The sequence below is a fragment of the Thamnophis sirtalis genome, unplaced genomic scaffold (assembly GCF_051295495.1).
Source record: "Thamnophis sirtalis isolate CommonGarterSnake01/CBP01778 unplaced genomic scaffold, rThaSir2_p1.2 scaffold_6, whole genome shotgun sequence".
NCBI lineage: Eukaryota > Metazoa > Chordata > Lepidosauria > Squamata > Natricidae > Thamnophis > Thamnophis sirtalis.
The window spans coordinates 19,366,519-19,383,875 of NW_028261386.1; the positions used below are offsets into that span (position 1 = coordinate 19,366,519).

A 17,357-nucleotide genomic window follows, 5' to 3' on the forward strand; every position below is an offset into this window, starting at 1 on the left:
AGAGTGGCAGATAGAACATTCAGTTATGGGGCTAAAAAGCAGTAGGAGCTTCAAAGTCAATTCAAAATAACGATTTTTTTAAAAAAATCAACAATTATATTTTCTCTGGGTGGGCATGCTACAGAAACCATCCATTATAGAAAAGGGCCTATCCCGTGGAAAACAGTAATCTGAGAACTGGGAGATATTGAAACAATCCTCAGGACTGATGCAGTTCATATCTGATGCTTGTACTGTCCCAATGGCTGGAGCTGATAGCTTTTGTGTGCAATGACTATGTTATAAAATTTATAGACTTGATCTGAATTTAATAGCATGGCATGTAAGCAGTGGCCTGAGAAAAACAAACCCCAAGGAATGTAGCTTTAGACACTGCAAAGACCAATTAACCCTGTTTGAAATAGAGACCAGAATGGAGACAAGTACTAGGTGAAAAATGCACATCAAGTGGCTAGAGATAGGGATTTGGATGAAGAGTATCCTGTGTACATACAACATCTAGATTGTGATCCACTCTCCTCCAGATTCTTCATGTTACTTGCTGGTGTTTTGTGAATCTGTAAAGTTTTATTGGTGTGTGCTGAGGCAAAATCTATATTGTAATTAATAAAGCTAGAGTTTAACAAAGGATTGTGTGTGGTCTCATCCATTAGTGTGAATTATTTGCCTGATTACAATCTTGTGGGGAAGGTTGGCATCTCCTTGATAGGTTTGGTATGTGTATTCCTGGTATAAACTCCTGATTATTGACCAAGGTGATGCTGCAGGACCCCAAACTGGATCGGTCCTCTGCTCCTGGTGACCGACCCAGATTGGTTCCTACAACTTGGGACACATGCGTTCACCAATGCTATGTTCCAGTGGATGTTCATATCCAACCATTTCTTAATCATGGAAAATTGCTACTGAGAACTTAGGTGTGGTAATGGATGATGGAAGACTGAACCAGAAGTGGATTTCCAGTAATTTTTCCCCGTTATCAGTGATTGCCTAAAGAGCATATACTCTTAACTATGAAGGAAAGTAAAAGTTGTTGTTAGTGGCACTCACACTACTGGCATTTTTAGCAAAACCCTAACAAAACCCTGTAATTTTAAGGAGATGTTCTTCCCAATTCTGCAAACCATTTCAATGGATTTTTGAAGTATGCCTACCAGAGCAAGCAGGATTAATTCCTATAATTCCTAATTCAAATTAGGAATTATATTTGTAATACTGTAGTGTATGTGTATGTAGTGTATGAAGATGGTCACTTTACATAAAGGTAGAAAATACCTATGTGATGCTTACACATACCTCATTCTTTCTTAGATGGATTCTCCCATTCTTCTTAAGCTACCTTCTCATCTGCATTCCGAGTTGCAACTTGTATTTTTGTGTGGCCTGACATAATTCTTAAATATATGTATGCATTCCAATCATATAGTACAGACTATTCATTTTCTTTAAAAAAAAAAATAATCTCAAGACACTTCCCCAAATTTCCTGTGTCATAGGATTATTGCTGATTATTCCAGAAAGCAGAACATTCCAATAAGGATCATATAAGTATCAAGAACTTTCAATGGTATGAACTGCTTACCAAAGGCAGATTGCTTTAGGTGATGAACTCGTTAAATATTTGTAGTGACTTACTATAAGTGATGTTACTGAGGCTTCCTGGACTCTGCTCAATGATCATGTAGCCAGGAAGACTTTTGGATATCTTTTCTGGTGTGCCTATTGCACCTTTTCCAGATTAAGTGTTACTTTAGTCACTCATTTCATGGCTCAACTAATGCAATGTAATGTGTATGAGGTTGCCCTTGAAGCTTCACTGATCCAGAATGGAAAGTGATGGGCAGGTCTCGATATGTTCATGTAGCGCCTCTTCTTCATGATTGGCCCTGGTTGCCTGCTTCTGATATGATTCAGAGTGTTGCCATTATCTATAAAAATCCTTCATGACATAGTTACTGAGGGACAACCTATCATCTGTCCTCGTGATTTGATCTGGCAGGGTTCCTTCAATTAAACAATGCCATCTATGGAACCCCAGAGGGCTATCTGAAAACATGGCTCTTTGCCCAGCCTTTGGCAAGGGTGAGTGAAACCACCTGAATTAAATGGTTGTTTTTTTTTCTCTTGTTCCTATCATCTTGTTATATTTTATTGTTCTTCATTGCATTCCCTTCCCCTCACTGGTTTTTTAATATTTTGGGGTGTGAATCACCAAGAGACATTGGGAGGCAGGCAGCATACAAATTTAAATAATAACAAATACAAATAGTAATAAGCCTCTGTACCTACTCTTTTTAGGATTAGCCTGTGCTTCAAAACTGGAGGAAAGGAAAAACCTGTGTTCTTGAAATGGATAGAAGATAGGGCTTTGGAAATTTGGATGCCAAAATTAAATTAAATTAGGTCCAATACTTTGACCAAATGATGGAAAACGAATTGCCGTATATCAGAAAGACTGAGGAGGGGTGGATTGTTGTGCAGTATATAATATAACTAAAAGTATATTCTCTTTCGCTGTTCTACTGTTTTTTTTATCAAGAACACTGAGGTATACCACCACCTTGCCTGTCAAGCTAATTTCTGTTGCTTAAAAACCACTGTAGATAAAATTAACTGTCTGGAACTACAAAATGATTCAATCATAGATTTCAATGTGAACATTGATTTTGTGTAAACTATGAGTTCTACTGAGAAGAGTTACTAAGCATTTTTAAAAAATACTTCTGTTATTAAACATTGGAATAAACCTTTCAAATAAGGGAACTGTTTTCATTGTTATTTCTAAAGTCTCATAAAGTGATATTCTACGAAACCAAAAGCCTAAAAAAAGACTTCTGGTTATCTTAAATTCTCAATTTTAAGAGTTTAGAAGAAATAGAGTAATTCTGCATAATACTGTGTATCTTGGTGGAAGCCAGTACCCAATGGAGAAGAAAAATATTCAGTGAAAATTAAATAATATGGTCCAACAAAGCAGCACTAATATAGAGATTTTATTCAACTGTATTGAATTCTTACAGCACATTGTTTGTCACAAAGCTATTGATCCGATTTTGGAGTTGTTTTGCCTGAAGACAGTGACACAAAATTCATGAGAGCTGAAAGCAGTATTGATTAATCATGGCTAACTCGAAGGGTCTTTTTCTCTCTTTGTTTTCAAATTTTTGTTTTACATCTGTGCAAATGAGCTGAAAAAGGAACCAAACCCGAACTCTCCTACTAATTACATCACTCTGTACAAAGTTCAGTGTATGGCAACATCAGATTTCATCTTTTACCCCTATGAGGTCATGCTGTCTGGAACAGGCCAGAGGGAAATTCAAACAGATCCAGTGTATAAAGATGATGCTGGCTCTAGGGCTTTTGACTCAAAGATGATTGAAAAATGGAAAGTAAGAAATGGTAACTTGAACCATTAATTCTCCCAAAAATTAATCAAGAATGGGTAGCTGGTAAGAATTCAACCCAAGCGCGAAGTCAGTATCTTCCAATTCTTGAGGAAAGAGATATTCATGCACCCATCCTTTGTGACTGCCTAAGGACTGTTGATCTGGCTTGAGTCATCCACCTCAAAATCTCGTTCATTCTCTAGTCCTACATAGATGTACATTTCAAAATAAAATGATTATGAACACTGCTCATAAAGATCTATGGAAATGGTGGTAACGCTTGCCTTTCTAAAACATTTTAGTTCTTGTTTAGATTACGTGAGAGTAGTAGGGTAAAATAACTGCTATACTGCTGCCACAGTGGAGCATCCATAAATCAGAAGAGTCATTTTGAAGGGAAATTTATTGATGTCAGAATGAACAGAAAAACATTCTTGCAGTGATGATGATCACATCTATAGTGGCCCTCACACCTTCTTGGGTGTCGGAGGAAGAATCTCTTGTCAATATTCCCTGTTTTCCATCTATAAAATTGGCACCTTCCCCCAGCCGTTTATACTCCAGATAAATTTTAAGTGCAGAGAAGTAACATTAGCAGCATTTTGGACTGAAACCCTCAAGCACACACAACAGCACATTCCAGGAGGTAAAGAAAACCCACGTAATAGTCTGCCTTGAAGCATCAGGTTTTCGGAATAAAGAGCAACCAGAAATATGGAGATACAAATGCAGCATAAGGGAGAGGGAATACACTGTGATGTGACTCAAGAGGAAATTTAAGCTGTTGTTCCTGTAAAGACTGTTAGGAACCAGCTGTTCAATACCCACAGTGGGCAGGAAGTGCACCAAGCCAAAGTTAATTCTGCTTTCCATACACAACAGCCCAGCTGCTGGGATAAAATCTATTCCCTCAAGGAACACAAGGAAAGTGCAGAGATACACTCTGCCTAATAAGGGATCTCTTCCTGGTACAGTACTAGTGCTGGCCTTGGGCTGGATATCCAAAAAGGTTGGCAAGCTGAATATGACTGAAATATGACTAACACAGCCAAAGAGAGCTCCCGGAGATATCACACTCTGGGCCTGCATTCTTCTTTCTTACTCAATTTAACCTGACTGCTTTCTGACATGGGAAGAAGGGGGTTCTGATTAGGTTCATGCCTTTCTATTGCTTTTGGAAGGCAATTATTTGCACTATATCATTTGCCATCCCTCTGAAGAAAGACACCGTGGTCTCTAACTTGGCCTTATGTCTTGAAACCACACACAGTACCATAATGTAGGCCGTGTCACTCTCTTTAATCCAAATTCCTCATCTCCAATACACGGGGCACCAAGTGGGGAAAATTGCCGACAGTGCATACAAGGCTTGGTGATCAAGTGCTGCGCTACCGACCTCTTCAGCTGCAGCAGAGGCAGCCTTCTCCTTCCAGTCTGCAAGTGAAAAGGCCAGGCTTCCACAGATTTCCTCTGCTGGTATTCAGCTAGAAGCTGTGGCAATAGGCTTCTTCAGATGCTGGCTCATAAGTTCCCTTGCGCGGGATACCTGGATGTGATCATAACAGGAATTGCAGACAAGGACTGGATCATAAAGCTGCTGATCAGGAATGGGCAGCTTTAGATGGCAGCAGCCGGCACAAAACACATTCCCACAATTCCTGGGTAAAAAATAACACATAAAAACAACAATGATACTGGAGTCAGGGTAGGATGATATATGGAGGATCTTGTTTTCAGTTAACTGAGGAATAAAGCTGACAATGCAATCTGGGATCTTTAGAGAGCCTGCTGTGCTGTGTGTTTTTGTAAAATTTTCCTGAAGCCTAAAGAAAAATACTACATAAAGAGGTATGACACTGAGAATTTAGTACATTTTAACCCAGCTCTTCACATGTACAAGAAGTCTCCCTCTCTCTCCCACCCCACTCCCTCTCTCTATGTAGGCATCTTATAGATATGAATAAAATAATACCAATTTTGAGACAGCATGGGCAGGGCCAATTAGTCTTGATTCAGAATAACTGAATTTTGAGATACACAAAATAGTACACCACAGAGTTGTTATAGGCAGTGATAGGAACTTTCTGCTACAATTTTGTCTGATATATGGAGGAAGAGACATATGCAGGATTTCCAAGATTCCAGGCAAACCTCACAGATGGGATCCCCAAATAATCAATGAACTCAGGCACTGAGCTTCTCGGCCACAGGAGAAAGACAGTGGCTGTGCTTTCACTGTAAGGCCTAGTTTTTCTTTGTCCTCCTTCCAGATAATCCAGTCTGTTAGAGAAGGTGGGCAGTGGTGGCAGACTAAGGTTATAGCTGTCTCAGGAGCAAAAGTGGAGGAAAATATTATGGCTCCCACCAGGGCCTTAAGACTCCATATTTGTTGAAGGCATTCACAATGCAAATTTCTGTTCTATAAAACTTCAGTCTATTTACATAATATGGCCCATCAACAACAGGGGAGACTGAAGCCAAACTCTCAGGTTTAAGGTTTTTTTTAAAAGTTTTTTATTCTCTTTTTCTAGAGAATACTTTTTCCAATTGCTTAATTATCACAAAGCCACTTTTTCTTGAAAAAGTATTACATGCTGCCATTTAACATACTATTTCAAAACATAAAGACTATTAAAATCTTAATACTTATACCTCAAGTATGCCATCAAGTGATTGGAAATTGCTAGTTGATAATTATTACTTTTTTGTCAAACTTTGGCTAAAAGTAAATATAATGAACTACTACTTTCCAAGAAGACATTATTCTACTATATTTCATTAACTTTTCCCTTTGCATCGCTCTCAATATTTGCCACATATTCTGCAGACATACTTATTAAAATGAGGGGAAAAAAGAGATAGGAAAATGAGATGTACATTACCTGCAATGGTGTCTGCGTTTCGCCAACCAGAACTCACAGTCACAGTTAAAGCAGTGTGATGCCATGTGGTCTGGAACCCAACGTGTGACCTGTTTAAAAACACAAAGTGTCATGGATGATTTTGCTTCTGTTTCTTACAAATAACATATCTGTAAGGGAAGAAGCTAGGTATCGCACACATTTTAACATGTTAAACATATGCTAAGCTTTATTACTTTCAAAACCACTGACTGAAGAATAATTCAAAAGATGAAAAAAGGTTAAAAAGTAAAACAAAATATTGGTTGTTTAGTTAGAGTTTAATGTTTATTAAAAAGTTAAAAGAATCTCAGAGGAAAAAAAGAAGATCCTTGGGAGTAGACAACAAAAGAGGAATTTATCTGTCTGAGAATTTTTTTTTACTAAAGGGAATCAGATAATATATATATATAGAGATAGATAGATAGATAGATAGATAGATAGACAGACAGACAGACAGACAGACAGACACATACACACAAACTTCAGTAGAAGACAGCAGAATAGGAAATATAGGGGAGGAAGCAGCAATGGGAATGGTTTCATCTTACATCATAACAAGTTAAAACACATAAACGTGTCTCAAAGCAAACTAGCAAATAAAGAAATGTAACATGCCTCAGTTTCCCTTTTATCAACAGGCTCCCAGCTTGCTTCAGATAGACAGTCTTCACTATGATCAGAGTAAAAATCCTCATTTTCACTGCCATCTGACTCCTTGAGGCAAGTCTGCAAGGAAGACCATGAAAGCCATTACATTATCTATATCACACATATGATCACTTCAGAGGTGGAAGGCCTTCCTCTAAATGAACTGAAAATAACCATAAGATCATAGATAATAGCTTCTATCACATCAGGCATTATTCCAACTAGCTCAGTATCATCTACTGTGATTTCAGTTCTACCATAATTGATATCTGATCTTTTAACAGATGTGCAAAAAACCTGGGACTTCTCTGTTTAGTGTGCTATCATGTCCATGCTATTATTATATTCCAACACAGCAGAAATGTAGGAGTTAGCATGGAATGGTAGAATGAAATGTGTGTGCACATATTTACATCCAGACATGTGTCTTCATTAGTATGTTGACACATTTGTAGGAACAGAGTCCCTACAAACATGCTGATGACAGCAGGATCTGTTCATTTTACCTAACTATACATGCCTTCTTGGGGAAAAATTAAGCAAACCATTGAAAAAACTCCACCGGTGTCACTTACAAAGTCATCTTCATAGTCCATCTGTGGTTCAGCTGGAGTTGGATAGCAATGACGGATGTCTAATCTATGCTGAAGTTCCCGCACCTGCCTACGCAACTGCTCGACCTCCTGCTTATAGGTAGCTTCAATCTGCCGCAACCTATGCTGGATTACATCTGTGGGGAAGGGAAGTCCATCATCATCTAGATAGAGGGGAGGCACTGGAGAAGGGCTGTTTGGTGGCATGTGTTTGGAGCCAAGTGCCTGCTTCAAATGGCAAGGGAGCCACAGCTTGCTAGACCTCCCAACAAGGCCTGTGCAGTGTGTGCCGGAATGGATGGAGCAGCCAGGAGGCTTCGCACTTTCTTTCAAAGGCCACTGGCCACTGAGGCACAGTCCAGAGGTCCAGAAGTGCCTACTGTTCAGTCTCTTGTTACAACAGCCATAGGACAGGAATCGTCGGGGACCCATATCACCCCCAGGAAGTGATGTCCCCATCCCTTGAAAACTGTCCCAGTTTGCTGCTAGAAGAGAGAATTCGCTCATCTGGCTTTGAGAAACTCCTTTTCGCCACAACTCTGTCTGAATTTTCCCTGTATGGTTGCCCTCCTCTCCATGTTTGACGTTGCCAATTTTCCCATCCAATTCTTCTTTTTGACAACCTGGAGCACTGTGTCTTGGAACAGTCAGAGCTGGCTGACCTGAAGTGGGGTGACCTGCTGGAGTCTGGCTGGAGGAGGATTCTGGGTGAGAAGTTTGAACAAGATCCCAAGTGCCATTGGATATCAGGCCAGTGTCTTTGACATGGTTGTAGGATAATTTTTCAAACACTTGTGTTTGTCCAGAATTTGGAGCTGGGATTGTGTCTTCTGTTGCTTCTGAACCCGCTCTGCTTACTGCTTCAACCTCAGAAGGCACAGCACTTAACTGCTGAGACACTTCATGTTTCTGTGGTCTTTGTAGTCGACTGATTCTGTGACTGTCGGTGGCGCTGCCAGCACTTTGTAGGGGATGGAATTCCTGCTGCTGTTGAGGTACTTGAAGCAACTCTTCTTCTCTGCTTTCTTTGCTTATCACTGTCTCTTCAGCATTGGGATGCCTGGATTCCAAACCCACCCTGACATCTTGACAATGGTTGTTCAGATTTGGATCACTTGATGTGCGGGTCAACAAGCTGCTAGGATCACATGCTGAGAGAAGATCATCCATGGATCTTGTCTTTGGTAATCTGAAACCACAAAAGTAAATTCAGGCAACAGGGGATAATGCAAGTATTGCTTACAGATACACTTAAAAGAAGTTACCCACTGCAGTCGTAGAGGAAAATACACGCATGCAGGTATGTTCTCTCTCTTCCCCATCTCACCCCAACATGCTCAGATTCACGCACTCACACACGTGCACACGCACAGAGCCCTTTACAATTCAAAGATTTTCAATTATTTTTTAGCATTGCAGTAAGTAGTCAGAAGCAAGGAAGGAAAAACTCTTTTAGTCAGGGCTGCAAAGCAGTTCTCGTGGTATTTGTCCTGGATATAAAGTTAGGACAGATCCTTGATATTTTTTTCTAAATCATTTTAAAAACTCATAAATAATCAGCAAGTAAATGGGGAGCATTATTTTCTAATCTATGAAATTAAAAAGGTCACATCAAACTACTCTTTTAAAGCAGTGAAAATTTTCAGAGAATACAGATAAAGAGAACCATTAGCACAACCCCCAAATCCAACCCTCTAGAATCTTCTATACAAACTGCATTGTCATTGATCAGGATAAGCAAGGCTCTTTTAAATAAATAGAGGTAGCATTAGAAATTCTGAAATGCACAATTTGTAGAACCTTAACTATTTTTCTCCTACCTGTCAAGCGACCGACTGTTGAACTCTTGAGTCTGAGATCCAGAAGGCAAGTAAAGATCCATGCCTTCTTCTCCTAAAGGACGCGGAGATGAAGTTGGAAGATATACAGCTGTCCAGAGATGCAATGCACGCACATGGCATACTGGATGCAGCACCTTGACATCAAAGATGAAGGAAAGCAGATTCAGGAAGAGGAGGAGAAAAACCAGCAAAAGCCAAGAGTCTGGTAGCTCATGAAGGTGCACCTCTAACTAATAATTTATATGTTCTACAATTGCAGTTGTCTATCTAACTAAAAGATACAGAGGAACCACTGGATCTTCTTCCATTTTCAAAGAAACAATGGGGGGGGGGGGACAAAAGCTTCACAAAGCCCAGCTATGCCAGAAGGAGGCAGAACTCAAAGTGAAGTGGCGCTCACAGTAAGGACTGTTACAAAATCTTTAATCCTGTATGTGGGAAAAGAAAACTGTATTTGGCCTTCTGTCCCCCATTGTATGAAAAGTTTTCCCTCCTTGCCAACCTGCACAAATGGGAATTTTACTTACTTGCTCGTTAGCAGGCATGTAGAGCAGATTGTGGAAATTTTTGTTACCAGCTCTCAAAAGGGACCAAACTGAGCAGGTGCGTTTGGCAATGTTGTGCAGCTCACGTTCACAGGGGCTGTTTCCAAGGAAGGTCCCATAAAGGCAGGAATATGTGTGTTGGACTAACTTTACCTGCAAGTAAAAGAGAAATTAAGGGATTGGAGAGAATTTTCACAAGAGCCCAGGTTGGAGGTAGCTTATTGATATAGTGCTGCTTTAACAACAATGCAGTCCACTATGTCAAGCCTTTGCAAAGGGTAAGCAGAAGTCCCCAAGAATAAAAATATAAAATAATTACAATTTGGATTTGGTTAAATGTTCCCAAAGCCGAGACTCATAGGTTTTCCTCTTAGCTTGGTTAGACACAAAAAGCATTTTAAACAAAACAAAACTCCATAATATACTATTTTTTTCTGGTTTCTTTTACTCTTCACAGTGTGATTAAATGGGTTGTATCTGCTAACTAACAGGTGAAAACCAAGATAGTACAAGGTTATCTGCCTTGCTCTGTATGAAATGTATGCATTTTTATAAACAGCTCTTTCTCTTTATTAGAGAAATAAAGCGCAATATGTTAGCACCCAGATTATAGCACAGCATTTAGTAGCACTTTCAGAAAAATCAATTTTGTATAATAATTCAGTTGAAAGGGAAATGAGTGCTTTTTTTAAAGGCTTCACATTTTATCTTTACCACAGAGATTTATCATAGTAATTCAACTAGAGTGGACAGTCAAAAGGAAAAATGACACCATAAGAACCATAATCACTTTTGCTTTAGAAACATCAAGCTGTCATTGAACACTGATCTATCTTGGTATTGAAATGTATATCCTCTGCTAACACTTGGCCTTACCAAGAAAGCTTCATTAAATTCAAAGAGACAGGGAAACTGCTTGAGCAGCTGGTGAACAGAATCCAGCCACTGTAAAAACACTGGACACTGTTCGTTCTGATCTTCTGCCTTTTCCTGGTGTCCACATCGATCTCCAAATTTATGGCCAAAATCCAGCCAATCTGATTCAACCAGCACCTGGAAACCCTGGCAATAAAAGGAGATAATTTCAGCACTACAGATTTTCTGAGTAGGCTGCAGTTAAAAAAAGGTAATTCCATAGCTGCCAACATTATTCACCTGTTCTCAAATCATTTGTGGATGTATCATAGCATCTTTAGTTCTTCTTCCTTATTTTCCTGCCCTTGCTTTCATGATATTGCCATCTATAGTGTTTTATTCCTCCAGTTCATCAACTAGGCTTCAGTAGGGAAGCTTCTGCCCAGCTTTGGTTACTGCACAGCTGCCACCCTTTCTGGAACAGGATATTTTATTGATAGTAACCTCAACATCTTGCCCCCACCTCCTTGAAATTAAACCAGTACAATGACAGTACTAGTTCGGTGACAGTACAGTACACTCTATTTGGGACTCCCTTTGAAAATTCAACAAAAATGCAGTTACTTGCAGCTGCTTAGTTTCTGGTAAGCCAATGCAGTAACATCATTTTTTTTTGGGGGGGGGGGTATTGTATTGACTTATCATTAGGGTTTGAGGACTGTTCAAATGCTGGTGTTAATTTATAAAGTTTTAAATAGGGTTGGCTATCTGCAACCTTGGAGACTATTTTCTCTGTACTGAATCATAGGGATTGCTTCAGCTCTCCTCCCACTAAAAGCAGAGAGGAATAGGAGATAACTCTCCTGCCATTATTGAACAGCTCGCCCTCGGACCATAGACATACAGTACTGTGCAAACGTTTTAGGCAGGTGTGAAAAAATGCTGTAAACAAAGAATGCTTTCAAAAATGGAAGTGTTAAATATTTATGTTCATAAATGAACAAAATGCAGTGAATGAACAAAAGAGAAATCTAAATCAAATCAATATTTGGTGTGACCACCCTTTGCCTTCAAAACAGCAGCAATTCTTCCAGTACACTTGCACACAGGTTTGGAAGGAACTTGGCTGGTAGGTTGTTCCAAACATCTTGGAGAACTAACCACAGATCTTCTGTGGATGTAGGTTTTCTCACATCCTTCAGTCTCTTCATGTAATCCCAGGCACACTTGATGATGTTGAGATCAGGGCTCTGTGGGGGCCATGCCATCCCTTCCAGTACTTCTTGTTCTTCTTTACGCTGAAGATAGTTCTTAATGACTTTGGCTGTATGTTTGGGGTCATTGTCCTGCTGCAGAATAAATTTGGGGCCAATCATACGCCTCCCTGATGGTACTGCATGATGGATAAATATCTGCCTGTATTTCTCAGCATTGAGACCACCATTAATCCTGACCAAATCTCCAACTCCCTTTGCAGAAATGCAGCCCCAAACATTTAAGAAATCTCCACCATGCTTCACTGTTGCCTGCAGACACTCATTATTGTACCACTCTCCAGCCCTTCGACGAACACACTGCCTTCTGCTACAGCCAAATATTTCAAAGTTTGACTCATCAGTCCAGAGCACTTGCTGCCATTTTTCTGCACCCCAGTTCCTATGTTTTTGTGCATACTTTAGTCGCTTGGCCTTGTTGGAGGTATGGCTTGTTGGCTGCAACTCTTCCATGAAGATCACTTCTGGCCAGTCTTCTCCGGACAGGAGATGGGCGTACCTGGGTTTCTGCCAGTTCTGAGCTGATGATGGCACTGCTGGACATCTTCCGATTTCAAAGGGTAATAAGCTTGATGTGTCCTTCATCTGCTGCACTAAGTTTCCTTGGCCGACCACTGCGTCTACGATCCTCAACATTGCCCATTTCTTTGTGCTTCTGCAAAAGAGCTTGAACAGCACATCTTGAAACCCCAGTCCGCTTTGAAATCTTTGTCTGGGAGAGACCTTGTTGATGCAGTATAACTACCTTGTGTCTTGTTGCTGTGCTCAATCTTGCCATGACATGAAACTGTCTTTCACAACCTCACCTTGGTAGCAGAGTTTGGCTGTTCCTCACCCAGTTTTACGCCTCCTACACAGCTGTTTCTGTGTCAGTTCATGGCTGGGTGTCAACCTACGTGTGACATTGATGATCATTAGCACCTTTTTGGTATAATTGGTTGATCATACACTTGACTATACTCCTACAAAATCCCTGACTTTGTGCAAGTGTACCTATGAGAATGGATGCTGGTTTGAAGGCAAAAAGATAGTAACACCAAATATTGATTTGATTTAGATTTTTCTTTTATTTGCTCACTTTGCATTTTGAAAATTGACAAAAATAAACAATCATTATTTATATTTCTGAAAGCATGCTTTGTTTACAGCATTTTTTCACATCTGCCTAAAACTTTTGCACAGTACTGTACTTTGGAAGCCATAACATCTAAATGACACTGGATGCATCATGAATTATGACATACTGTAGGTATATTCTTTTATCAGGATGCATGCAATAGTATTTGCCTCCTCCCTGGCTACTTTGCCCCACCACTGGAGATGCCCAAGTCTTGGGAGGCCTGGATGATTTCCAGACTGTCCATTTTCAAGAATGGATACCTTCCTTTATCTTCCTTTTGTCAATTTAATATCAAGCCATAGGGGGATCTTTTTTGTCAAGAACTAGAATTCCTTATCACTGTCAGGGGATGCATGCCAATGATAGGTGAGTTACATACCAACTGTACCGTAAGAGCTCAAGACAAAATGTAGTGAGACTTCTCTTTTCAATCCACATTTCTTACTCCCACTAAGTAAACTAAAAAATCTATTAAATACAGCATTTTCTTTCCATGGTGACATCTAACCATATGTCAATGGGAAGCACATAGGGAGGAGCATAAAGACAATGCTAGTGCTCCAATTTATATTTCCCAGCAGCTGATATCAAAAGACATATGATTTCCATTACCAGCTATCATTAAAGATTAATCGTGGCTAGGTTTTCCAGGACATAACTGTATCTTTACTATGAACAGAACATATACTGATCTCATCTACTGAATTCTAAATTATCTTTGGAATCTTGTATCATTTACCTATTGCATTTGCTAATTGATTCCTTGCAGAAACTTTTAAAATCAGGCTGTGACTGAATGGAATTAGCTTTAAGGCTACAAACTGCCCATTCCTGCTTTTTAAGCTACGACAAACACTATATAAATAACAAAATCATGTGTAAATGTATCCACGTATGGCATGTATTGTTAGTCTTGACTGATTGAATCTTGAAATAAAAACACAGGCTTATCCCAAACCAAAGAAAAAATAAGACAAATGTCTATTGTCTCCCACTGCAGATCAGTCAGACAAAAAGATGAAAAAAGATGCTTTGCTTTAGGCAATTCTGTACAGCATCTCCCATGTAAGTTAAAATTCTCCTAAAAGTTATTTCTTCTTGAGCTGCTAACATAACTGAAGCAGAATACCTCCATAGTTCTATAATAGGGATCCAGAAGAATCTTTGCCAAGGCAACAATCTGAGGGGTCCTGTCCCAACCATCAGAGCAGTGAACCAACACAGGGCGTCCTTCTCGGTCAACAGCATTTGAGACCAGCACAGCTGCCTTCAGCATGATGGACAGATGCTGTAGCCACTTGGTGCTCTCTAGTGCTGATAGCCAGCTGAAATGGATCAATAAAAGAAAATGCATAAAGATTATGGCCAATATAAATATTTTTTTAAGTGCTGGAAACAAGAAACCCAAATCCAGCTTGTGCCAGATAGAAAGTTTTCACTGAGAAAAGGGATGTGCAAAATGTTTTAAAGTCAATAGCAATATAGCAATAGCAGTAGACTTATATACTGCTTCATAGGGCTTTCAGCCCTCTCTAAGCGGTTTACAGAGAGTCAGCATATTGCCCCCAACAATCTGGGTCCTCATTTTACCCACCTCGGAAGGATGGAAGGCTGAGTCAACCCTGAGCCGGTGAGATTTGAACCGCTGAACTGCTGATCTAGCAGTAGCCTGCAGTGCTGCATTTAACCACTGCGCCACCTTGGCTCAAGTCAAAATGTTAGTTTACCGATTCTGGAATGTTGCATGTTTAAAACAGCTTTACTTCAAATTCAAAAGTTTCTAAACTATTGAAACATTTAAAACACTTTGCTAACTGTACATTGATGGTGTGCACATAAAAATATTTTTGTTTCACTGTGTTGAACCTGACCTTAATCAATTTAACTTAGTGATCTAGTGCTGTGAAAGACCAAAGGAAAAAAAGTCCCCCCTGTAGCCAAATTTCCCATATTATTTGCAGTTATACAAATATCTTCGATAATTTTTTTCTATCAGAATAATTATGTATCCCCCACACATAAACCTAAGGAAAAACAAAAGAATTATACAGCAATGAAGAGATCACTCTGCAGAGGATAAATCTTCAAAGCATTCCTCTTTTCTTTCAGTTCTGGCAAAAAGAAAATCTGTGTTTTATAATCCTTCAGATAATGGAATTCCACAAAGAACATAGCTATTTGACAAATGCTACTTGGAACTTACTTGCTAGGATCTGGCATCTGACTGCATACTGCCCTCAGGTACTGGAAGCTATTACGGATGGAATGAATGTTAGCCATACCCATGAACACCACTTCACAGTTAGGGTAATATTCTGAAAAATGTCAAATAGAAGGAAACAATTAGTTGGAAAGTTAAATAAGCCTATCTATCACATAAAATATCTTCACCCATAATCCTCTTTAATGGGAATAATTAATACTGACCTATCCATTAGGAATCACCAGTATGATTATGGTATGTATATTGGAAAGGGTACCTTGTGATTTAAATTTCATACAGACTCAATAACTTTATTGTTTCAAGTGAGTTGTAGTTTCCAATACATCCTGTGGATTTTTATAATTCAATGGCTCCACTTTAGTCAAACGAGCCTTCTAAAAGCTCAAGAAGTTGGGATGGGAGTAAAAGTAGAACCTTGGCGGGGAAGGTGCTCAAAAATAGGTTTTGTTTGCTTATGCACTCTTTGTAAGGAGGATGCAACAGTGAATAGGTTGCCTAAGAAAGCCAGAAGAACATCATGCTTATACCTTCACATTCACAGCCTCCTCCTTTGGCTCTGTTGGCAACCGCTGCAGTGTAGGACCGAGCATCTAAAATCAGCAGTTTCTGAGGTGTTGCTGAATTCTCTACACTTGAACATGCAGTCAATGATGAATCTGCAAAAGGTTAAATAGGAATTTCTCATTTCTTAAACACATAAACAGTTTGATCAACAACACATAATTCAGAATGCTGAGATCAGCTGAGGTCACAAAATCTGGTTACAACAGACATTGTGATCCATCCCAAAAATACAAAAAACTTTCTGTGAAATATACGTATATATGTATGTATATATGTATATATATGGCATAATTTTATCCAGACTGATAGGCATTGCAAATGAGATTATATTAAGTATTGCCATGAAAAAGTCATCAAATTCTGTCGAAGGCAAGGTAGCATTTGTGTAGCAATGGAAATTAGAATGGAAATAGAATTGGCTTACTTACCAAATCCTGCATCGCAGGCCTCATTTCCATCACTAAGCCCAGACGGTGGGGTCCCTCCAGCCAGCCTCTGTCCAGGGTTCAAGGCACAGGCTTTGGCAATGGAAGTTACCAGATATTCATCATCTGCATTGCGCCAACCCCACCAACTGATCTCAGGTTGACTGCAGCGTGCAATCACTGCCCCATTACGCAAATGCCTAAAAAAGAAATTGAGTCTTATTAATCTTAGAATGCGAAGTGTTTCACAAGTCCCAGTTTGACTGAAAAGCCAAATGCTCCTTTCATAATGGAGAAGAAGCACCAAGTATATGCATATAATAATAGATTGAGATGAGGGGTCCTTGGTTGTTTTCTTGCAGACGTTTCTTTAACCAAATTAGGGGGTATGAAATGTCTGCAAGAAAACAACCAGGCTCAAAGAGTACCAAGGACTCCTCATTTCAACCCTGAGATACATTCTCCTTTATTAGATTAAGGAGAGGCTTGGTGAAATTTTGACTGGAGAGCCAATTTAAGAGAAAGCAATATTCCTGATCCTCAAGAGCTGCTTAAATGTAACTCCTATCATCATCATTGTAATACATCCAGAAGACACAAGTTGAACTAGGAGATTTCAGATACAATAGTAGATGCAATGAGCAAGTATGAATAATATTTTTGGCTAATGAAGGGACATGCAAGAAACGGTGATTTGAAATCACACACACAAAAAGGATTTGCTTAGCTTCCAAATGTGCATTAGAAAATTGAAACTATATAACCTGAGATAGCTGTTAAACTCAAAATATGACTCTTTCCTCCTAGTAGTACCTGTATAGGAAGGAGGAGTATTAGGTATATTTTCCACCTCTAATTATTTACAAAATATAATAAAGATGAGTGAATGAATGAATGAATGAATAAATAAATAAATAAATAAATAAGTGAAAAATCTCTGAGATAAGTAGGCAGGCACCAAATTGTGCTTTATATA

General features: G+C 39.3%; 1 protein-coding gene across 3 annotated transcripts in view; it reads right to left on the reverse strand.

Annotated features, from left to right (window-relative positions):
• Nucleotides 1–2,977: 2,977 nt before the first annotated feature.
• The window catches only part of MTMR4 (myotubularin related protein 4), a 51,532-nt gene continuing 37,152 nt past the window's right edge, over nt 2,978–17,357 (reverse strand). For all 3 annotated transcript variants that reach the window (XM_087717320.1, XM_087717321.1, XM_014073253.2), the window contains 11 exons: nt 16,385–16,581; nt 15,920–16,048; nt 15,372–15,483; nt 14,298–14,493; nt 10,796–10,981; nt 9,902–10,072; nt 9,354–9,508; nt 7,516–8,722; nt 6,908–7,018; nt 6,272–6,360; nt 2,978–5,047 (listed from right to left, as the gene is read on the reverse strand). In XM_087717320.1, coding sequence (XP_087573446.1) covers nt 4,870–5,047; nt 6,272–6,360; nt 6,908–7,018; nt 7,516–8,722; nt 9,354–9,508; nt 9,902–10,072; nt 10,796–10,981; nt 14,298–14,493; nt 15,372–15,483; nt 15,920–16,048; nt 16,385–16,581 — 2,731 coding nt within the window. In that variant the 3' untranslated portion in view covers nt 2,978–4,869. The remainder of the gene's footprint in view (nt 5,048–6,271; nt 6,361–6,907; nt 7,019–7,515; nt 8,723–9,353; nt 9,509–9,901; nt 10,073–10,795; nt 10,982–14,297; nt 14,494–15,371; nt 15,484–15,919; nt 16,049–16,384; nt 16,582–17,357) is intronic.